Source organism: Pelodiscus sinensis, chromosome 12 (assembly GCF_049634645.1).
Source record: "Pelodiscus sinensis isolate JC-2024 chromosome 12, ASM4963464v1, whole genome shotgun sequence".
NCBI lineage: Eukaryota > Metazoa > Chordata > Testudines > Trionychidae > Pelodiscus > Pelodiscus sinensis.
Window position 1 is genome coordinate 34,271,806 of NC_134722.1, and position 24,616 is coordinate 34,296,421.

Consider the following 24,616-nt stretch of genomic DNA (forward strand, 5'->3'; position numbering starts at 1 on the left):
GCACCATGAGACACTGCAGTGATACTCTTGTTGACACACTCAGTTTGTGCACTTCTGATTGGTAGATTCCCAAAGTACTTAAACAAAGCAGCTCCTCCTACCTTCTTACTTATTGGGATAGCTTTCCTCTTCCTTTATCCCCATTGTCTATCAGGTGAAACTGAACAAAAGTACCACGAGGTATTATTTTCTGAGTGCCTGCTAATATCTTGTGCTTCATTCTTCTTTTAGTTATACCTGTATAACCCCACAATAGGGTCAATAGTGTGGCATATATGCAGAACTAAAACTAGTGTATAGCCGTTGTGCTTTTAAACACTTTCGGACTTGAGCATCTCTCAGATTAAGATATAGAACTGTGTGAAATTCTTTAATACTGTGATACAGAAGATGTGTGACTTTTCTTCTTACGTTAGAATGTGGGCTGACAATCTGGACAGAGAAAGTGAGCAAGAGATTTTTTTAAAACAAAGTGATGGTTATGTAGCAGTTAATAATTCCCTTTCTAAGAATTCTTAATCCATCTTTGTGAAATAGCTGTTCTCCAATAAGATGGACAGATTAATCAAATTTGTATTGACTGTAAAGGTTTGTGACTGATCAGCCTTGTTGGCCAGCTGCTTCAGAAGACAAATTGTGGAATGAGTGTTCATCATCACTGATCTTAGTACTTTTATTCTAGATCTGTAAATCATAGTTGGCTAAACTTTCAAATGGTAAAGACATTCCTTATTCCCCCAGTAGGAGTTAACTTTCTATACTGTAGCTCAGGTACTGCTGGAAATGCTATATAAAGGATGGGTCAAAAATGTTATGTTTAGGTGGAAACAGAACACAGATTAAACATTTTTTCCAGATATGGTATATAAATCATTCTTTCCTATTATTGCTTCATAGAAAACTAAAATTTGGGACCCTGTAGAGCAGGTGCTAGATACGCTCTTCTAGCTTTATAAATCATTTATCATTAGCTTTTACCAGGATTAACAAAAAAAAATCTAGTATATGAATTTAACAGCAGTTATAGTATAAAAGGGTCCACATTTGAATTAAAACTTATAGAATAAATCATGGCTATTTTTTTTAGTTGAAGTGAGTGACTTAATATAACTGGTAGTAACCTGTAATTAAGAGGCATATATTAGCATTGGGTTGTTTTGTATCTTCTTCATGTTGTTGGTTTGCAAGCACACTATTTTAAGAGTAGATACATGAAGGGGGTGATACCTACAGTGTGATTCAATATATTTGGAGAGTTAATATATGTGACCATTATATAAGAGGTAGCATGATAGCAAATGAACGAATATTAGTTAATTTATCCTGTGTTTCTGTATTTTACGCATTCTTGATTCTCATCTTCTCCTTCTCATTTACCTTTATTACCTCCTCCATTATTGTTACAAAAATAGTGAAAACAGTTAGGGAACATGCTGTTTAATTCATCTGGAGTTTGTACCACCTAGACATGTAACAATGACACTTTGAGAATCACCTAGTAGATCTGATGGTATGGTAGGGGTAGCATGTTTAGTGGTTACAATAGGGAGAATTATAGTCAGGATTCGGGGTATTGTTTCTGACACTCATACTCATAAGCTTCAGGGGGTAGCTGAGTTAGTCTGTACAGGATAAACTTAAAACAACAACAAATAGTCTGGTAGCACTTTAAAGACTAACAAAACATGTATATGGTATCTTGAGCTTTTGATGACCACCTGGTCATCTGAAGAAGTGGGCTATGCCCACAAAAGCTCGTGACACTGTCTACATGTTTTGTTAGTCTTTAAAGTGCTACCAGACTATTTGTTGTTTTTTAAGTTTATCTCAAACTCATGATGGTAGTAAGTTGTTTGAACTCTCTGTGCCTCAGTTTCCATTTGTAAAATAATATAATGTTTACAAGATGTTTACAATGTTTACAATGTTACAAGATCTTTAGCAGAAAAGATGTCAGATTCACTACACTTTTAATCATTTAAAAGCCAACATTTATCAACAGTGATATCTGTGATGTTCTGTTTCACTTTTTTGTGTATGCACAGGAAGTAGCACAGTCTCTCCATCAATACTATTGTGTGAACATTTGATAAATGCTGTCATTTTTAATTATAAATTCTTGAAATACAAATTATATTTATTATTAATAAAAGTCAACAGATGGCTGTGTCAACACTAGAATATGTACAACTGTCATTAGCCTAGAAGTGTAGACTTCTTAATTATAAAGTTTTCTTAAACAGTAATGTACTTTGATTGTGGCCGTCTTAGCCCGAAATAAATACAATACAAATGTGCTTTTTCCATGAACTTCTGCATTGATTTTTGAGCCATAGTATTGTAAATTGTATTATTATTTTATTATATATATATTTAATGAATAGTGTTTCAAAGAACAGGAAAAAGGGCACTTCTATAATATGATTCTTGGTTATTTTTAGAAACTTTTGTTTAAAAATGAAATCACTAAGGTTAGTTTACTTGCTTTCTCAGCTCTTATCTTTAGTTGAGATATACTGCTGTATTAATTATGTCTTGAATTATATATTATGTGCCAAAGATCAGGGGTTCATTTTTTTCTATTTTCAGATATGCTATCATAATATCAAAAATAACTTTTTATTTAAGGGGAAAAATTAGCTTCAATATGGCATTTACTTTTTTACAGTCTTTATTTTTCCTCACGTGAAAAATAACCCTGCTGAGGAACTGTAAACCTGCTGCCTGATAACTGGAATCTGAACTTTATAGCACTTATGAAACGGAAACAGTTTAGCTCAATTTAGAATAATATATTGGTCTGTAGAGGAAGCACATGCTGAACATTGCTGTCTCAAGTACACAGTCAAGGGGTGTCTAATATGAAACGTGTTGGGTGCATGTAATAAATCCATAGCACGTGGAGGTGAGCAAAGAGCCCATCTGCTGTGACCGAAGGCATGCTTAGCTAGGGTTGTCATGATTTTACTATTAAATTTTAATCTTTCCTCTAAATGTAGAGTTAGACATGACCAGATTTGCAAATAGATTTACAATTTTCACTAATTTTCCTACTATAACTTCAAAACATATTTAATATAAATAGTTTTTCAAAGGGTGAAGATTTATTTTTCCACAGCTGTTTCCCATATATCAAATATTGCTCGAAAGTTAGGGGATTAATGCAGCTTGAAGATGAACTTGATGGTGTCTTTTTTTTCCTGAGCAAATTATAGTTCAAGGAGCATCAAAAATTATTTTCATTAGCCAGAATTTAGGCACACACATTGCAGGGGTGGGTTGTGGTTAAAGATAAGCCTTTAATGGAAACATTTCCACATGTATGTAGTGGCTCATTAAACTATTTCTAGCCAGCTAATCTGCTTGAACTTCCATATACTAACTTTAACCTTTTTTTTTTTTTTTGCTCTTTAGCATCTTTAATATTTTTAATTTTATTGTTTGCCCTCTTGACTCCATGTTTGATCGAAATTCTTTTTTCTGTGACTATTAAGACTGCTAGCACCAAAAAATTATTTTTGTTATGAAACTTTGATGATATAGTTTAGCAAATCCCTGTCATCTTCTTCAGTTAAATCTCTTAATTCATTCTGTGTTTTCTTTATACACACTTTTTTTGCTTAAATACTACAAATATTCCATGTTTGGGGCCAGTTATAAACTCCACTTTTTTTCCAAGGAGTTGATGAAAGGAGTAATGATAGTCCTTTGGCCTATAATGTCTTGGAGGAAGGAAACTGAACTGGTGTGGGGCCATTCCCTCAACACTGCTGCAGCAGTTCAATAGTATGTTACCTTTATGTTTGTATCTCTACTATTGGAAAAACAGGGATGAAGTTGTGAGCAAAGGTTGTGTAGACCAAAAGAAAATTGCTTCCTGTAGCAGTACTTCATCTCTCCAAATTTGTGGATTGTGTAAAATAATGTTGATAGAATCAAGCTTATGAATTGTAACTAGTTTTGCAAACCCAATATGTGATGGGGAAATACACAGGATGGCAAAAGGGTCATTCATCCCTATTGACACATGCATCAGATTATTTTTTGGAGGGACAAGGCTTATATGTACATTACTTTTAGAAACTGCTTTTTGATATCTCATAAGTTTAAGTTTATCCTGTTCAGACTAACTCGGCTACCCCCTGAAACATAATACTAGGTAGGGATACCATTCACCAAAAGACTTCTTGGTTTCCACTAAATCCAAATGTACCGGCGAGATGTTAGTTAGGCGGCTAAGCCTTTTAGCTCTATAGTCTCTATATATGTATGTTCACTAAATTGATCACAAGAATAAATGGACATCTTTTTTATATATATTTTTGTGTTTAAGAAGATAAAGTAGCCCAATTCCATTTCATGTATTGTTAGATATATTTGCATTTAGAATATTAAAAATTATACTGCACTTTGAATTAGAGACATCATACAAGGCAAAAATAAATGGCAAAAAGACAATTATCTGAAGAGGTTCAATAGAAACAAGCAAAGAGGAAAGTTAAAAAGTTGATTATTGTCATTAGTTCTGAAATCATTACATTGCCATTCCCAGGAATCATTGTATGTACTAATAATTGTGACGGGGTGGACAGGCTCCGCACTGACGGACAGGGGATAGCCCAGGCCCAGCTGGCTGAGAAGGCCCCGCCCCTCCGACCCTGCTGGGCATGCTCCCAGCAGAGGCCGGGTATAAAAGCAGAGGGAGCTCTGCAGTCAGGGAGACCGCAGGGTGAGGGGGTAGACCAGACCGGGCCAGTGTTTCTGCAGCCGCTGAGACTAGAGTTGCTGACCGTACCTGAACCTGACACCAAGAAAGCAGCCGCCGACCCAGGGCGACAGGAGCGCGCCCACAACACCGGCAGGTACTGCCTCAGAGGCGAATGGGCCCCGGAGGAACCGGAGCGTGGTAGGAAGCAGCCCAGGACAAAGGATACAAAGTTTGGCTTGGTTTGTATTGGCCGGATTCCCCGCTGAGCCGGCAGGAGCCATAGGCCCTGCCTAAAGGGCCCTGGGCTGGGACCCGGTGGAGAGGGAGGGCCCGGGTCCCCCTACCACCCATTCCCCCTGCCCGGGATAATCAAACCCCGGGCCAGGAGAGGCTTCTCCGAGTGGCTAGGCCTCTAGTGCCATATATGCCCTGAGAGAGGGGCCGGGACTTTTGGGACTTTGGGTACTGTATATGCCCTGAGAGAAGGGCCTGGACCGAGACACGGGCCAGGAGAAGGGGGCCGCAACCCCCTGACAATAATCAAGAGTTCGGCCCTGCTGCCCTTCTCATTAGAGTAATCCTTATTCACACAAGTAAGTCTCATGGATCTCACTGATTTCTGTGAGCACTTTACACCTCACAGGATCGGGCAACAAGTTATGTCTTTCTTTCCTGTATTTGATTTATTTTGATAGTCTATAGCAGTTGCATGTACAATTACAGCCATCAGTTTCCATGCATCTGCATTGGGTTTGTCACGATACTGATGACACATTTCAGTTATCCACACTCAAACACTTTCATCCAGCTCTTTATTTTGTTTGCTTGTTTTTATAACAAGTGCATCAGTGTGGCCGTTTGCTGACACAAACTATTACAAGCTTATTTCGGCTTTTGGTGCTGTCTATGCAGCAGGAAGTCAGAAAAAGATTACTCTTCCTCCGACTTCCCTTATTCCATGGAAAATGAGGGCTACAGGAGTCAGAGTAAGAAGTCCTCCAACATTATGTTAAAATAACTGCTTTTAGTGTAGATGCAGACTGTGTTATTTTGGAATAATGTCAGTTACTTCGAAATAACCGCTGTGTAGACATACCCTAACAGCTTTTGTGGGCACAACCCACTTTTCAGATGAATGGAGTTATTAAAAATCCAGTTTTTAAATAATTAGGAGCTGGGGAGGGAGAGAAGGAAAAAGAAGGAAAAGAAAGAAAAAAAGGGGCAAGAAATAGTCAATTAGAGTGTCCATGCTACATGAAGTTAATAGAGAAGGTACTAATTGTTCTTAAGTACCCATGTTTGTTTTTTTATGTCATTAGGATGTGGAATGTAGTGGCCATCCAGCCAATGTCTTTATTCATACTTCTGGGTATGTCTAGACTACATGGCTCCTTTGATGGAGACATGTAGATGAGCTTACTAGATATAGGAAAATTAAACTGCGATTTAAATAATCGCTGCTTCATTTACATCAAAATGGCCGCCATGCTGTGCCGATCAGTTGTTTGGCGGCACAGCAGAGCAGTCTGGATGCACCATGGTCGACAAGGAAGCCTTTGCTGACCGCTCCCATATGCCTCATGAAATGAGGTTTTCCGGAGTGGTCGACAAAGGCTTCCCTTGTTGACCGTGGCTCATCCAGACTGCCCCGCTGTGCCGCCAAACAGCTGATTGGCACAGCACGGTGGCCATTTTGATGTAAATGAAGTGGCGATTATTTAAATCGCCGCTTCATTTTCCTATATCTAGTAAGCTCATCTACATGGCTCCGTCGATGCAGCCATGTAGTCTAGACATACCCTCTGTGATAGGAATCAAACTTGTAAATGAAGTTAAGTTCCAAGGCTTCCCTGTGGAGTTGGCTTGTGAAATTCGCCTAAGGCAATACAGTGACTTTGAGATCCATTAATGAGTGCCCAGGGAAGTTAAAATGTTCCGGAACAGATTTCTGTGTGTTGACTTTTTGGATATCTGATTTGTGTCCATTAATTCATTCTCGTAGTGTAGAGACTGTCCAGTTTGGCCAATATACATGGCAGAGGGGCATGGCAATGTTAGTCTCTAAGGTGCTGCAAGACTCTTTGTTATTATGGTTTTTTAAGATTTTCTTTTTGAGAGTTTAAGTAAAAACAATTCAGAGAATATTTTATTTTGCCAATGTTAAAAAAAAATTCTTTTGTTGATAAGCTCTAGCTTCTCAATGCCAGGGAGCAGCAACTTGAAATTTGGGTCTTGCACTCTAGTCAGAGAAGTGCCATTAGCTGCCCCAATGAGAATCTTCTTAAATTTGGCTGAATAATAAGCATCTGAAAACTGACATTTCCACATTGTTAGCCAAGGAGTGCTGGAGTTCTGTTGCTGAATTTTGTGAAGTCTTTGTCTGCTTTGAACATGCTCCATTCCAGGGCTGCAGGGACCTGAACAGGACTTTTCCTGAAATTTCTCTTCTGTACTCAGACTGTTACCTCCGCTGGAGCCTAAGAACAGTGCGGAGAAGAAGGAAGATGCCAATTGACTCAGTGTGAAGAGGACTGAAGAGTGCATAGGAGATGGGGTGGGGTGAGCAGAGGAAGATTGGGTTAACTAATGGAGAATAGGAACAGAGGACTTGGGTTAGTCGGCAGTGTGCGAAAGGAACAATCTGGGGAAGTAGTTTGGGATGGCATACTGCAGGCAAAGTCATACAAAGGAAGGCTAGTAAGGAGGCAGGTTCTGCAGTTGGTAGCACACACTTCCATAGAGAACCTGTAATAGAGTCCAGGGTACCGAGGTCCCAACATTCCTCTGCAGTCCAGAAAATACTATTTAGTTCTGCAGTAAGTCCTTGCTCCTTCTGTTTCCGTATTGTAACAGTGGTGTGGTATGCTGTTATATGTGCCCTCTGAGAAATCTGTCTGAGGTGATTTGATATCATCTTCTGTTTAAAAAATATTTTTGGCAATAAGAAGACCTGCACAAACTTGCTTTTCTGCTGTTTCCAGACTTCGTATGTGAAGTAAAAAAAGTCTTTGTATGCTATATGACATCACCCAAGATGATACAGACTACATGTTGATAACATTTGTTTTCCAAGGTGGATTTGACCACCTATACCCAGTTTGGCATGTAATTAACTTCTTTTAATAAATCATGCATGGAATTGCCAGAGACAGAAGTCCAATAATGGGACTTTGTTCCAAGGTCGCAGATGATTTGTTGGAAATGGGCAGGCAGAAAGTTGAGGAAATAGAAAATATTTAAGATTTATACTGCAGAATCTGTGGCATGTATAACTGCTCAGTTTTTCAGTGGTTACATGGTTACCTATTTAACCAACTTTTTATATCCCTATTGGAAAGCATGTACCAGCCATATCATGCAGTAGTTTCTGTGCTATTGATTGTTTGCCAATATGTGATGAAAAAGGCAATTGATGAAAAATGCTATCAAGTAGAATGTTCTTGTGTATGAAAATTTTGTATTGTGTCCATTGTCTTCCAAATATGAAGTTTGTATGTGTAGTGCCTGTGTTTAACTCATTGCTGGTTTTCAATTTATGGTGATTAAGATTAAAAATGAAAGTGTCCCGTTAAAAATTCACTTTCTGTGATTATTATACAGGCAGTTCCCAGGTTACGTACAAGATAGGGACTGTAGGTTTGTTCTTAAGTTGAATCTGTATGTAAGTAGGAACTGGCGTCCAGATTCAGCCGCTGCTGAAACTGATCAGTTTCAACAGCGGCTGAATCTGGACGCCAGTTCTGACTTACATACAGATTCAACTTAAGAACCCCAGGCATCCCCAAGTCAGCTGCTGCTGAAACTGATCAGCGGCTGATTCCAGGAAGCCCGGGGCAGGGGCTTCCTGTCGTCAGCCACTGGTCAGTTTCAGCAGCGGCTGACTTGGGGACGCCTGGGGCAGAGCAGCTGGGGTGCTGCTGGGTTGGTCCAGTAGCGCCGCCGCTCCTCGGCGCTACTGGACCAACCCAGCAGCACCCAAGCTGCTCTGCCCCAGGTGTCCTGATTCAGCCGCTGCTGAAACTGACCAGCAGTGGCTGAATCAGGACGCCTGGGGCAGAGCAGCTGGGGTGCTGCCGGGTTGGTCCAGTAGTGCCCAGAGCGGCGCTACGGGACCAACCGGCAGCGCCCCAGCTGCTGTACCACAGGCGTCCGGAGCAAAGCCGCAGAGCCCGGGGGCAGCAGGACAGCCCAGACACGCCGTGGCTGTCCTGCTGCCCTCGGGCTCCGTGGCTTTGCTCTTCTTTGCTCCCCGTCCCCCTGGTCTTCAGACCAGGGGGACGGGGAGCAAAGCGGCGGAACACGCGGGCAGCAGACAGCCCAGATGCATCTGGGCTGTCCGCTGCCCGCGTGCTCCGCAGCTTTGCTCTGCTTTGTCCCCCGTCTCCCTGGTCTGAAGACCAGGGGGACGGGGGGGCAAAGCCGAGCAAGGCAGAGCAAAGCCGCGGTGCACGCGGTCAGCTGACAGTCCAGACGCGTCTGGGCTGTCAGCTGGCCGCGTGCTCCGCGGCTTTGCTCTGCTTTGCCCCCCGTCCCCCTGCTCTGCAGAGCAGGGGGACGGGGGGCAAAGCAGAGCAAAGCCGTGGAGCACGCGGCCAGCTGACAGCCCTGCCCGCTACCCGTGTGTTCCGCCGCTTTGCTTCCTCTCCCTGGTCTGCTGGAGACCAGGGAGAGGGAGGGCCCCGTTCGTAACTGCGGATCCGACATAAGTCGGATCCGCGTAACTCGGGGACTGCCTGTACTGTTTATATATTTTTATTGACCCAGGCTCTGAAATTGCAAAGGTGTCCACATGTGAGAGTCCTTATTTCTGTGAGAGTCCCACTGAAATTGTGCTGCATCCTGACCATTAATCCACCACATATTGAATGAGACTCCTGCAGTAGTAAAGTCTTTGCAAACAGATCTCTGCAGTACTGGTGACTTTTTTTTTAAGTCAGGTGGTATATAATATTTTTCAAATTGAGCGAGAGGCCTTGGTTTGGGCTTGCAAATCTCATCAGATAAAATTTAATTTTTAAAACTAAAAACTGGTGTTATGTCCACATTTTATCTGAACCATTATTATGCAAGGAAGCTAAGGTGGGTGTGGCAGGGTTTGAGTAAGAGTATAAATGATGATCCCAAGAAGATCCACCTAACCTCTTATTAGGTTTCTCCTTTTACTCATCTCTCAGAGCATAAAATGAGTCCATATTCAAGGCAATAACAAATCTATGTTCACTATGGGGTAGGAAAGGTTAAAAAAAAGACGGGGGAGGGATGGAATAATTAGATCTGGAATCTGATGAACTTGAGCGAACAGCCAAACATTCAAAAAAAAAGGGGAGTAATGGATGTTAGTCATCTATGTTTTCTCACAGCAGGGAAGGCCAGCTTCAGGACTCCAGTCCAAATGACAAGGATCAGGGATGATCGGACAGCAGCAGGAACTCAGGCCGGATCCTATCTAGGTTCCCACCCTAACCCTTTTTCGTATGGTGCATGCGAATCAGTCGTGCATACAAATCAGTCCTACCTAACCAGAGTGATCCGTGACTTTGGGTCTGTTTCCCAATGAATAGGCACACTTCTTGATGTTACTCACCTTAGCTGGCAAGTTGTCACTCCAAGCCAGTCACTAAATTCCTATGAGGCCTTTGACTCAGAGAGTCAGCACTCACCACACTCTGTCTCAGAGAAGAGAGAGCCTGGAAACCCTGAGCACCACCTATTTATGGACTCTCGTTGCCTAGCAACATCTTCCTGCTCTTCTTCCTGTTTTTCTGCCTTTCCCCCTGTCTTTCCGCCTTTTCCCTTGGCAATGAAAAGGAGGCTGTCCAAAATGGAGACTCGCCTGTTCTTTTAACATCACGAAAATGGCAAACCCATGCCCAAGCAAATAAACAGTTTAAATATCCCGACTGAGTTAAATATTTACAAAAGGAAACTAACATTAACATATAAAAGGGACCAATATTAACAAGTGGTGCCTGTTTCGGTCAATTTGTAACATTGATAAAATAATGTGTTTGCAGTGTTGTGTTAGTTAAAAGTGAGTGCTTCCAAATGTCCCATTTAACAAGCCATTTTTTTTCTTTCAAATCGTAGGGAAAAAAATCTTTGGAATAACCTTTTAAGAACTAGAATGTATTTTTCAATATCCTTTGAGACATATGATCCATGAAGCATCAACCATTTTTATACAATTACAGTTTTAGATGAATTATAAACTCTTAAATTAAAATTACAGGGTTCTTTCTAAAAGTCATAAAGGATTAGAGACAGTTGGAAGCAATTTCAAGAAGAGACAGCTCCACAATGAAAGGGATGCCAAGAGTTTGAATGAAGGTGCAAATCAAAATGAAATACTTATAATATTGCATTTGCTACACAGACTGTACCAAATTAATTGGTGCTGAATGGAACAAAAGTACTTAAGCAATCAGTTTTTTTGTAGTCATTCTTCATAGAGATGACTATGATACTTAGTGCTGCAAAATCCAGATTTGCTATGTTTCTTTTCAAGATTTGGATTGACACCCTTTAACTCTCATGTCTATACAGCAATGATTTTTTTCTTTTAAAAAATATTGAAATGAACTGTTGTGCAGGCATATAATTGGTGGGGAAAGCTTCCCCACAGAGCTTTGCCAGGGCTGCTAAATCCTGATTTGTAAATCACCTCCTATTCCAGTCCTTAGCCTCTCATGATCAAAAATTGATATTTGTACCCAACTTTTTCTCTTTTTCACTCAAATAGTACCAAAAGAAATAGAATTATACTATTGGTTTCTCTTTGTGGAACTGAATGGCCCTGGTTTGCAGGAGAAAGATAGCTGTGAAGTCCTAGGTGGCTATAGGTTTAATGTATAAATGATTAATTAGGTCTTCAGTAGTCATAATGTATTATTTCTTAAATAAAATAAGTGATGCCTACATGGCTTATCATTATTCTGCAATGGGAAAATTTTCAGGTACTGGAAAGTAATGTCAATTTTCCTAAATCTGATGGGGATATGCAATCATTTTTTCTTTTCCTTTTCAAGTTAGTTGAATCACTGGACAAACATCCTTTCTTGTGATCTGGCTTCACATTTTATATAACTGAAATGATATAGGATAAAACCATCCAACTGCATTTTTTCCCTAATGTCTGTAATGTTAGGTTCTGCATTGTTGTGCATGAATTTGTACACTCATTCTTGCAAGGGGAACATATCCAATAAATCTTATCTGAGTGAATTATTATTCAGAGTGTATTCCAATTTGAAAATTCCAGACTTGTTACAAAATATAATAAAGGTTTTAGAGCATATTTGTTTTCACTAATAGAGAGAATAGCATATTAAACTTCATACCTTGTACATTCTAGCTTTTGGTTATGGTCAAAAAGGCAACTATGACCTGATTTTTTTAAAATTACTTGGGATTTTGAGTTCCCCTTTTTAGTTGTGTATACAAACTGTGATTCTTTAAAGGCTTAATATATACTGTGGGGAGGGAGAGGGTTTATGTGAGGCTGAGCACTTCTAAAATCAAACTACCTTACTGTGGTCAAATTCAACAATTACTAGTAATAGATAAAGTAAAAATGGCACATTAGTCAGAGCAGAGCATGCAGAGCCCACCTTCTCCCTCTTTGTCAGCATCCAGTAGGCCTCCGTCCCTTTCATTTCTCCCTTTACTAACCCTAACTCTGATTTTTTCGGCGGGTAAGGGGCTGGGTATTTTCAGTTCACGGTTTCATCTACCCTACCATATCTATACTGATGAATCTGCTTCTCCACAGTCCACTTGTGTATCATCCTGAATGTCTTTCTGTTAGCTCAATCCCAGCATGGCAAAACCAGAACTTTTCATTTTTCTTCCTAACCTGCTTTCGCTGTTTTTTCTCCATCACTGTTGAAAACAATATCATTCCACCTCATTACCCAGGCTCAGACCTGAGCACAACTTGTGACTATGTCTCCTACTCCCTGTGCATCAAGCCTTCTATATCACCTCGAACATCTATTCCAGGGGTGGGAAACCTAAGGCCTGGGGGCTGGATGCAGCCCCCAAGTTGGCTGGATCTGGCGCCCGAGTCTCAGGGCACTCCCTAGCATTGGAGAGCCTACGCAGGCACTCCAGTCCCCCACTGCCTCCCTGTGAGGCTGGAGCACACAGAATCTACTAGCCCTCACATACCATTAGGCTCTGGGATGTGAGGGAAATGTGGGGAGTGTCTTTCCTCAGTTGAAGGCCACATCAATGAGGGTTGGGGGTTGCTTCTTACTGCGTGCAGTCCCTGACTGATTTTTCTGTTGGTCAGTGGCCCCCAATCAAAACAAAAACCAAAAAAGTTCCCCGCCCTGATCTATTCCATCATCACTCTTGATTATCTCCTGCTTATTATCTAATATTATCATTATTATCTACTGTATCCTTCATACCCCTGACCTCCTGTTACACATTTTGCTCTCCTCCAGCAGCCACTCAGCCCCTCTTCAACCCCTCAACTCCTCTGCTGCCTTCCTCTTGCACAATAAATGAAGTGGAAAAATGTATTTCTTACCTCCCAGACTCTATCCCAGGTTCTGTGTCTAACCTATTTTTCCCAATTGGATCAATCTCACTTGCCTTACTCCATCCGTGATGATAGACTCACCACTTTACGTCTTTTTAATTTTTTCACACTGACTTCCTTGTGCTTTTTCTCTTGCTTGAAATCAAGTAGATTAGACATGTTCCATTTACCCATTCTAGTTCATACTGAAATTCCATGTCTGCAAGTCTGAAAGACCCTAATTTCTGACACTTGAACATCAAAACCAGCTTGATTTAGAACATTTTTAAAAGAGTTCTAAATTATTGCTGCTTTGGAGTCCAATACAAATATTATTACTAGAGCTACTTGGAAATTTTCCATCAGAATGTTTTTCTGTTACAGAATTCTGATTTGTCAAAATTGAATCGTTCTTGAGATCATAATGAGTTCAATTAATTAGATGTAACTTTTTGCCTACCAGGCGAAATTATTGTTTGAGTTGCTTAGAAGCCTGGGCTCCACAGTGACCTGAACTTCTGGGATTCCTAGCTCCAGGAAAGCCTTCAAAGTAGAAAGCCTTGGAGATAGAGATTCCAGGGCTCCTGAGCAGCCTGCTCCTTACTTGCTGTGTGGCTGGGGAGCCAGGCAATTCATAAAGCTTTGGATAAGTTTAGAAAAGTTTTTAATTTTGTATAAACCACATTTTAGAATTCCTGTTCTGTGGTAAAATTTGAAATTTCTTTTCTTTTTGGTTATACAGGCTGAACCTCTTTAGTCTGGCACTCCCTGGTCTGGCAATGTTCATTGTCCAGCATGATTTTAGTTACCTGGATGTCCACTTACCATGGTTGTGGCCAAGTTTCCTGTGGTACCAAAAAGTGTGCTTACAGCTACCATTCCTGGCTCTCAGTGTTCTCTCTTGTTATTTAGCTCTAATTTATCCCAAGTATCTTCTGTGAGCCTAGTGTAAACCGTGGAAGTGTTGATAATGCTGCTAGATAATATTGACCTCCCATCTTTCAGCAAATTCTCTGGCTTGGCACTGGACAGGTACCATGGGTGCTGGGCTAAAGAGGTTCAACCTGTATTTTCAAAAAAGTTTTTTCAGGTGGCAAGCAGGGAGAGGAGGCTTTGAGAAGGGGGGATGTAGTGTGGGGAGGGACTGGAATTTCCCACAGAGTGGGAATTCTGGTTCCATACAGCTCTAAATTGTTACTAATGATTCAGCAGCCAGAAAAAACATAACTTGTTTGCCAGAACTTGGATTCAAGTTACAAAACTGTCTTTTATAAGAGGAGGGGAGGAATTCTTCTTTTACTTATAAACTGAGCATATGTGAGAGATAATTGAGATATCCTTAGGCATTGAGACAGCAAGCACACTACTTCATCCTGCCATTTTTACAGTGTAAACTTCCAAAGAATAGTGTTATTTTAAATTGTATTCCAAAATCTTGCTAAATTTCTTCATGGTTATTGTGGTTATTATTCTTCATTGATCTAACTATGAAGTCAGTGCATTAGGTGCAATTAAAATAAGGAGAGGAGAACTTGGTTTAAAGAAAACAACTTTTAAAAGAGTTCAATTTTGTTTACTTTTGTCTGCTCATTTGAAGAGACAGTGTGGGCCAGTGGATAGGGCAGACAGTAGATTTTTCAATTAATCTCTCTGCCTCTGTTTTTTTCCATTTGTTAAAAATAGGATAATGATAATTATCTTCTGCTAACTATTTGAGCTGAAATGAAAAACTTTATATTAGAGCTAAAAAGATATAAAAAGTGATTTCCTTGTATTGTGTTAAAAATTGCCTTATCTATTGTTGTTCATATTTCATAGGGATAAATATTAGTATATTTTTCTCAATAGACTGAAACTGATTATAATCTATCCTCAGATGATCTGAATATGACACATCAGCATTGTGTTCTGGCTGGTTTGCAGCCTCGTTTCAGCTCTACCCACAGAGTGGCAGAGGTGAGTAAGAAAAGGGATTTGTTTTTTGGTCATTTGAACTATTAGTAGTGGCTGACAAAATGAATTTAGGGCCACACAGTCTTGTTTTAAACTATGATTAGTGGTTTTACTGTTGACTCAGACTTTTTGTGGGAGATGTATGTTCTATGCTTTTCGCTTACTGCGAAGAACTCTTATTGATTTGTATGGGAGAAGGGTAATTTCTTTGTCTGAGCCATTTATGCCTAACCTCACACAAAGATTTTGTATTACACTGCAGTACCACAGCTTATTAAAGAAATGCAAAGACATATAATTACTTTTTTTATAAAAAAAATGTTTTCATACTTTTTTTGGGGGGGGAAGGGGAATACTTAACCCATCCCCACTACAAAAGTCATACTGTTGATGGGAAGGGATATGAGGTCTAATTACTCTGCACACCAGCAATCCAAACAGCCCTAGGCTGCCACTACAAGTCAGGGCAATGTGGAACAGCGATGAGGCTCCATTTCCCTGGTTCCTCTAGAAATGCAGGGAGACGCAGAAAAGTGCACAAAGGTCTTGCATCTCTCTCTTAGATGGTCCGAACACTGCTCTGGCACACCCGAGGATTCAGACCAGTGCTTCCAAGAATGCTGATATGTGATTTTTATTGGATTTGTTTCTTCTTTAGATACTCTTAACTATTGATCATAATTTTATTAATGATAAAGAAAATGGAAGTATTGTACCTCCTAGTATGATTTTTTTGCTTATTTTCATAGTTATTTTTCTCTATATAGCAACCAAAAGGAAAAAAGAAGGTTATAAAAAAAGTATCATAGTTTACTCTAAATAATTCCTCAAAAGTAACTAATCACATTTTAGTTTTGTCTTACCATTTTGTCCAAACAATGAGGACAACAAGCCAAAAAAGGAAGAAATTAGAATTTTCATCATTACTTTTGTATCTCTAAGATTTCAAATGTGTTTCACAGAGTTTCAGGGTACCCCTCCCATCTGTTGTTTTAAAAATAATCTATTGTATTTTAAATAATTTAGTTTTTGAAATATATACTTTTTTGTATCAATACAAATTTAAAAAGCAGTGCAGACAAACTGGCATATATTACATGTTAGAAGATTTATTATTTTACTTTAAAACATATTAATATCAAATCACAGAAACACAATCCCTTTTCTCTCATTTTGCAACTTTTTGATTATTTGAGTAGCTGGCACTGAATTTTATTTTCTGTTTGCTGTAAACAGTATTACTTCCAAAGAATCGGTGAAAATGATTGATTTTTATTGTGTTCATACAGTGCTCAACAGGAACACTGGAATATATTTTTGGACAGTGTGAGGTTGCACTTCAGAATTTACAGGCTGATTCTGATTCAGCAGCTTTATCTTTGAAATCACTGGAAGTCCAAGTTGTAAAGGAAGTGGAAGGAATCCATAACGAGGTGAGGGGAATATTTTCACATTACATTAGGCTTGATTCTTTGCGGTGCAGCAGTAAATGGCACTTTAGGATGTTCCACAGCTCACAAGACCTCACTCTGTGTAGGTATCTCAAATTTGGGTGGCTTTGACTCTTGCACTTGGATGTGTTGGTTGGGATTAATACAAAGTCACAAGCAGGAGGACTCCACTTTTCTAACTGAAGGAGCAGCTTTAGCAAGAATATTGGTTAGATGAAGACAGATTTGATGAATTTCTGCCTTGCTTTTCTACTCCGGGAAAAAGTAAGCGGGTAGAAAAATCGAAGGAAAGGAACAACAAATCCCTTACAAACATCTTGAGTTGTTTCTCTAAAGCTAAAATCGTGCCAATCATTTTCAATGCAGATGTGTGACAACGCAGAGTCTGCTTTAATGTCGGTACTTAGGAAAATACTGTAGAAATCAGGTTCCTGAAAATAAGATCATGGCCCTCATCCTGTACTGAGGATCATGCTGGTTAACCAATATGCCCTCAAGGAATCCCACTGAATGCACCCATTTTCAGATCAGAAATGGTCTTTAGCAAGAACACACATTAAATAGATCAAGGAGGCTGTCAGGTTAGAGGGCAGTGTGTAGAAAGATTTGAGAAATTTGTAACTTTATCTGATATACAGAATTATGTTGTATCCTGGGGAGTGTTGTTCTACTGATTCTCAGAGTTAAAGGAAAGAGCTGCCATATGACACAGTCATTAATATCTTGCAGAAGGTTTGGTAAACATGCTTACATTCTCTTTGTGATGTCTCCCTAAAGGTTGAATCAACAACACTTTGTAGGGTATTTAAAAACAACAGATTTGATTTGTTTTTTGTTCTCCTGATAGCAGTATCTCTAGCTGCACTGAGTAATTAGTAATTCAGTATATTAAACACTGAGTAGTTAGTACACTGTAGCACTACATTTTTTACCAATTTTGTCACTGATTTCAGTGGTGCTTTTCAGGACAGTTATATTCTGTGTCAGGAGGTAATGGAGCAAATAATTAAGGAATTCATCTACAAACACCTAGAAGATAATAAAATGATAGGTAACAGCCAGCCTGGATTTGTAAAGAACAAATCATGTCAAACCAATATGATAGCATTATTTGATAGGATAACAAGTCTTGTGGATAAGGGAGTGTAACCGGGTGGCCTGCTAGGGGCCTTGGGGTCCCCTCCAGTTCGAGGGCCACTACCCCGACGCTTCCCTGCCCCCGGCTTCTAATGCGCCGTTCCCACGGTCCACTCCCAACAGTCCTTTCCCCGCGTCCTCACCAATCCCACCGGAGGCTTCCTTTTGCGCCCCGTCCACAGCGCTGCTGCTCCGGATCGCTGGCTGGTCCGGCGATGCCACCACCGCAGGGCTTCCCGTTGGCTCTCTCTGTGCCGCCTCGGCCCCCCGCATCGGTCGCCTTCCTTCCACGAACTCTCCTGGCTGTGTCCCCAGCTGGTGTTGCGGTCTGTCCTGCGGAGCAGGCTGAGAGCAGAATCTCCCCTGCTCTCCGCTCGCCTCCCCCCCCGTCTCTTTCTCCCCCCTTTTAAATTCCCCGCTCGGCGTTCCTCCAGCCCCCGCCCTTTCCGGGGCCGCCACCGGCTTTCTGGGTCCTAAAACCCGCCCGCTAACCTCCTGACTGCCGGGCGCATGCGCGCCAGCCCCGCCGGCTTCCCCTGACCCTGCTGGCTGCTCTGCCGTGCGGCGTCGGCCTCCCGGCGCCAGCTGACCCTCCACACGGGGCGCGGGGCTGCGGATCCCGCGTCCGCTAGTGCGGGGGTGAGTCCCCCCATCACACCCCTCCCCCGGGGTCTCTTTCACCTCCTCCCTTGTCTCCTCCCTCCCGGCCGCCCTTGATAAAAAGCCCACGTTTGTATGTTCTCGTCCTGCCGGTGTTCTATTTTAAACGAGTACTGCTGTAAAAACAAATACCACCTCATTATACGAGGATTAGCCTCCTTCATATTGTGCTCCATGTTAGTGGTGCGTGGTCTGTCACTAGCCTGAATGGGTTTCCTAGTAGGTAGTATCTCAACGATTCTACCGCCCATCTAATGGCCAAGGCTTCCTTCTCTATCATGGAGTAGCGCCGCTCTCTTGGGACTAGTTTGCGGCTCAGGTATAAGATGGGCCTATCGCTCCCTCCCTGCTCTTGGGCTAATATTGCCCCGATCCCGGTGTCTGACGCATCCGTCTGTACAATAAAGGGCTTAGTGAAGTCTGGTTGTGCCAACACCGGTGCCGTAGTAAGTCTCCGCTTTAGCTGCTGAAAGGCCTCTTCGCATCGTGGTGTCCACTACACCCTTTCTGGGCAGCCCTTCCTCGTTAAGTCCGTCAGTGGGCCCACCACCGTGGCAAACTGCGGTATAAACCGACGGTAGTACCCGGCCAGGCCCAGAAACCGCCTCACCTGCTTTTTCGTCGACGGAGCCTGGAACTTTTGCACCGCCTCCACCTTGGTTACCTGGGGCTTCAGGCACCCCCTTCCTACCACATACCCCAGGTACATCACTTCTGACTGGCCAAACGCACACTTACTAGGGTTGGCCGTTAACCGGGCTTCCTCTAGTGCCTGAAGAATATTCCGGACGTGTGCTAGATGGTCCTCCGAGGATGCACTGTATATGATAATATCGTCAATGTAGGCGGTGGCGTATGCCTGGTGGTCTCTCAGAACCCTGTCCATTACCCTCTGGAAGGTGGCCGCCGCCCCGTTCAAACCGAAGGGCATCGTGAGGAAGTGATATAGCCCGGACGGGGTGGCAAAGGCAGTTTTCGCCTGCGACGCTGGTGTAAGTGGGATCTGCCAATACCCCTTCGTCAGGTCCAATGTTGACAGGAACTGCGCCTGCCTCAGCCTCTCCAGCAATTCTTCTACCCGGGGCATCGGATAGGCGTCCATACGGGAAATGGCGTTAACCTTTCTGAAATCAATGCAGAACCGTAAGGTCCCGTCCCGCTTGGGGACGAGCACTATGGGGCTCCGCCAGCCGCTTTTGGACTCCTTTATGACCCCCATCCTCAGCATCGTGTTTACCTCCTCTTGAACCGGTCCCCACATCTTTCGGGGTAAAGGACGGAGGGGTTCTCATACCTTCTGGCCGGGTGGAGTCTGGATATGGTGATACCCCGCCGTCGTCCTACCTGGCTGGGCTGACAACACCCCCACGAACTCTTGCAGCAGGTTCCTCATTTCATCCCTTTGGGCTGCCGTCAGCTCCGTTCCCAGCGTCGCCTCCTTCCCGGCGTTTTCGATGTTGCCGCCCCAGGGTCCCAACTCTGGCTCGGACCTTTGTAGGCTGACCATGAGGCCTTCTTGTTCCCTCCATCCTTTTAACAAGTTCATGTGGTAGATCTGTGTTCCTTTCCGCCGGTCCGGGAGTTTGATCTCGTAGTCAGCTGGGCCCACTTGTCGCACTACTTCATAGGGGCCTTGCCACTTTGCCAGCAGTTTTGACTCGGCCGACGGCAGCAGCAGTAGGACTCGGTCCCCCGGAGCAAAGGTCCGCGCCCGTGCCCCTTGGTTGTAATAGTGCGCCTGCCTTGCCTGGGCCTTGCGGAGGTTCTCCTGAGCCAGTTCGCCCACCACCTTCATTCTTTCGCGCAGCTCCATAATATACGGCACTGTCCCTCGTACCCTCGTGGGCTGTTCTTCCCACTCCTCCTTGATTAGGTCTAAGATCCCCCGGGGCTGTCTCCCGTAGAGCAGCTCAAATGGGGAGAACCCGGTAGAGGCTTGGGGTATTTCCCGTACTGCAAACAGGAGGGCCGGGAGGACCTGGTCCCAGTCCCGGGGGTCTAACTCTACGAACTTTCTAAGCATGGTCTTAAGTGTCCTGTTAAAACGCTCTACCAACCCATCCGTCTGAGGGTGGTATACGGAGGCACGGAGCTGTTTCATTTTCAACAGAGCTCCGCCATGACCCGCCCTGTCAGGTTCGCCCCCTGGTCTGTCAGTATCTCTTGGGGTAAGCCTACCCTGGCGAACACCTTGACCAGTTCCCCGCCAAAGTCGGGGCCTTGGTGTTGCGAAGCGGAACCGCCTCTGGGTAGCGGGTGGCATAGTCTATCAGCACTAAGATATGGCAGTTGCCCCGCCGTGACCGTTCCAGGGGCCCCAGCAGATCCAGTGCGACCCTTCTAAAGGGTACGTCCACCACTGGTAAGGGTACGAGCAGAGCACAGGCCACGTTCTTCCCCGCCACCCGCTGACACTCCGGGCAGGAGCTGCAAAAGTCTTTAACCTCTTTATGGATCCCTGGCCAATAAAATATCTGCAGTATACGCTGCAGAGTCTTTTCAGTCCCCAAGTGTCCTGCCCAGGGATTGGTGTGGGCCGCCTCCAGCACCAGCCATCGCCTTCGGGCAGGAACCAGGAGCTGCTGCACCCCTTCTTTTTGCCCCGGAGGGGAGACTACCTGGTACAAGCGCTCGCCCCTTACCTCAAACCGAGGCCCTTGCTCCCCCTGTCCGTCGGGGTCCTCTTTGGTTCCCGCTTGTTCCCAGGCGTGCTTCAAGGATTCATCCTCCCTCTGCTCCCTTACGAAATCGGAGTCGGCCTCCGGAATCTCCCGTCCGACTCTGACACTCGTCACGTCCCCGGCCTGGGCTTCCCGTGCAGGCTCCTCTTCATTGTAGCACGGCCGTCTGCCTCTCTTCGGGTCAGGGTGTGCCCTCCCCCAGTCTTTCGCTCTGGCTCCAGCCACCATACCGCCGCGTCTTTAAGTCTTTGCACCACCGCCCTGGGTCTTTCCCCTGGCCGATACTTCTCCGCCCTAAACCTCTGCCGATGGGTCTCCGGGATAATCCCTGCCTGATCTAAAATGGCTTCTTTTACCTTATGATAATATAGCGCATCCCGCGCAGACAGGCCGCGGTAGGCCCCTTGCGCGGCACCCGTAAGGTAGGGGGCTAACAAGGTCGCCCAGTTCTCCTCGGGCCACCTGGCTGCCATGGCCACCCTCTCGAAAGTCACGAGGAAGGCTTCCGGGTCATCACTCGCAGTCATTTTCACCAGTCTCAGGGGCAGGGCCAAGACAGGTCCCACGCCTACGTTTTCCCCAACCACGCCCGTAGGGCCCCCTGAAACCACTGCCCCCTGCGTCACCCACCTATCCATCTGACTCTGCTGTTGCTCCATTAAGTCCCTCACCAGCCTCTGTTGCTCTTTTTGTTGCTCTGCCATTTGCTGGAGGAGCTGAGTTTGCTGTTGCTGCTGTTGGCGCTGGCTGTCAGCAAGCCACTCCAGCAGCTTACCTGCGTCCATCTCTGCGCTAGGGACTGATCTCGCTCTCACCTTTTCTCTTTTCTCCTTGTGTCTATACATACAGAGTCTCCCTCTCCCTTTTTTTAAAAAAAATATATAAAAACTGGATGCGTGCGAGTTAAGCTACACTGGCACTCCACCCGTCCACCTCCCCCCCTACAGTGGACCACAAGCTAAATATGAGCCAGTAGTGTGGTGCTGTTGGGGAAAAAAAAGCAAACATGATTCTGGGATGCATTAACCCGAGTATTGTGAGCAAGACACGAGAAGTCATTCTTTAGCTCTACTCTGTACTGAGTAGGCCTCAGTTGGAGTATTGTGTCCAGTTCTGGGCATCACATTTCAAGAAAGATGTGGAGAAATTAGAGAAGTTCCAGAGAAGAGCAACAAGAATAATTAAAGGTCTAGAGAACATGACCTATGAAGGAAGACTGGAAGATTTGGGCTTCTTTAGTTTGGAAAGGAGAAGACTGAGAGGGGACATGATAGCAGTTTTAACGTATCTAAAAGAGTGTCACAAGGAGAAGGGAGACAAATTGGTCTCCTTGGCCTCTGAGGACAGGAGAAGAAGCAATGGGCTTAAACTGTAGTAAGGGGAGGTTTAGGTTGGACATTTGGGAAAACTTCCTAACTGTTAGAGTGGTTAAACACTGGAATAAGTTGTCTAGGGAGGTTGTGGAATCTCCATCTCTGGAGAGATTTAAGAGCAGGTTCCATGGACATCAGTTCGTGATAGTCTAAATAGTACTGGGTCCTGCCATGAGGGAAGGGGACTGCTGGATTCAATGACCTCTCGAGGTCCCTTCCAGTTCTAGTGTTCTATGAGTCTATGATATTTTTATATTCCAAAAGAGTTATTTTGGATTTTTGCTTGTATAAGTTTAACCAGTACGTCAGAGCTCTAAATATTTTCTATTTCATAAGATATATTTACCCAAAAACAAAACAAACTTTTACAACTTCATAAAACATTGAGGAAAAGGTTCTTGGCTACACTGTGTTTTAATCTTGGTACAGCTGAGGATAGTAAGGTGGAGAAAGATTGACTTCCTTGATTTTGGTTGAAATGTCTGTCAGTGTATTTAAATCAGCCTGAAACTTGCAATACTTCAAATAATAGATTTGAATCCCTTTAATCTGGCAGTCTTGGGAAACAAGGTATTCTGAATTATGGAATTTTCCAGACTGTGGATATTCATTATAATGAAAGGTAAACAAAGTGCATTACTAAAGATTTTGTATGTACAAACCATTATAGACTACTGAATGTATATAATATGTCATAAAATAAATCCTTAATTCACTGTATTTAAACTGTTATTGGGGTGGGGGTGCAGGGTCTGGGAAGGAGGGAGGGTGTAGGAGAGTGTTGGTGGTACTATTGCAAGGTGAGGGTGGGACAAGAGGATGGTGTCAGGGAGGAGGATGGGGGTTAGCTGATGCCCTGCTCCCGGAGGGAACACATGGCTCCATGTTCCCCTGCCACTCTCATTGGTCATGATTTAGTGAAAAGGCTCCAGACAAGTATTCATATGGGATATACTATCTGAAAAATCACTGGTTAGGCAATATATATTGTACACGCTGACTGAATAGACATTGGATCTATATTCCATATGAAAAGAAAATCACTCATCCACTCCCTTTTGACTTTTTTTCAGGGTCACCTTTTCATTTGAGGGATTAATTCCATATGTCAAAGTACTATGTCAGATATTGCCCACACAAGTAGGCAAGTTTTCTGTGGTTTACACTGTGGTGGATATAAGTTTCTTTGCTGTGTATCACTATTAACTGGAACCATAAATGTCTGTGAGGTTAATACAGGTCTTTCATTCTTTTTGGGGAAAAAGCCACATGCCATTTTAATACAAGTTCTATTATAAAGTTCTGTAGTTTCATGGTTTAATACAACAAGTAGGTTCAAAATCTGTATATTATTTATAGAAAAAGCACACAATAATTTCCACAAAAGGGGCCAAATCCTGATTCTAGCAAAGAATATGCCAGATCTGCCATTGGCTTCACTGGTGTTAGGATTTGGCTACATCATCTCCCCTGAAATTTTCTTCTTCACATAAAATTAATTGAGAGACTTATAGTGCTGGCTAAAGCAAAATACACGAGGAAAACATGAACATGCATGAGGTTTACAGTCCATTTTGGTCAATTTCTTGGCCATAGGATTTTAAAAATCATAAATGCCCTGATGTCAGCTATTTAAATCTGAATTTTCTTGGTGTTGTAATTTTAGGGATCCGGACACAAAAAGGAGCTGTGATGGAGTTGCAACATTATTGTAGTGAAGATTGCAATACTGCTACCATTACTTCTGCAGTGCTGATAATGGCACTGCTGACTTCACAGTTGAGCATCTAGAGTGTGGCAGCTATTGGGTGGGAGCCCAGCTCTGAAGATAGAGCTGCCACCAGCTTGAACAGAAGTAAAGATGGAATGGTATGGTATTGCCACCCTTATTTCTTTGCTCCTACCACAGAACTGGGTGCCCAACCAAAAGCCTACCTTTGAATGCAGCTGCCTAGCTCTGAATGCAGCAGCTCAGAAGTAAGGATAACAATACCATGACATTTTCCCCCTAAAATAACTTTGTGACCCACTTGCAACTTCCTTTTGGGTCAGGATTCCCCTTCTCTGTGAAATCCTGTATAAGACAGGGTAAAAGCCTGAAAAAGACCAGACTTCATGGCTGCAGCATC

The 24,616-nt window shown here is 43.1% G+C and overlaps 1 protein-coding gene across 15 annotated transcripts in view; it reads left to right on the top strand.

Moving 5' to 3' along the window:
• FTO (FTO alpha-ketoglutarate dependent dioxygenase) overlaps window positions 1–24,616 on the top strand; it is a 397,366-nt gene that overhangs the window by 111,697 nt on the left and 261,053 nt on the right. For all 15 annotated transcript variants that reach the window (XM_075940285.1, XM_075940291.1, XM_075940286.1 and 12 more), the window contains 2 exons: window positions 15,109–15,188; window positions 16,475–16,618. In XM_075940285.1, the coding sequence (XP_075796400.1) occupies window positions 15,109–15,188; window positions 16,475–16,618 (224 nt within the window). The remainder of the gene's footprint in view (window positions 1–15,108; window positions 15,189–16,474; window positions 16,619–24,616) is intronic.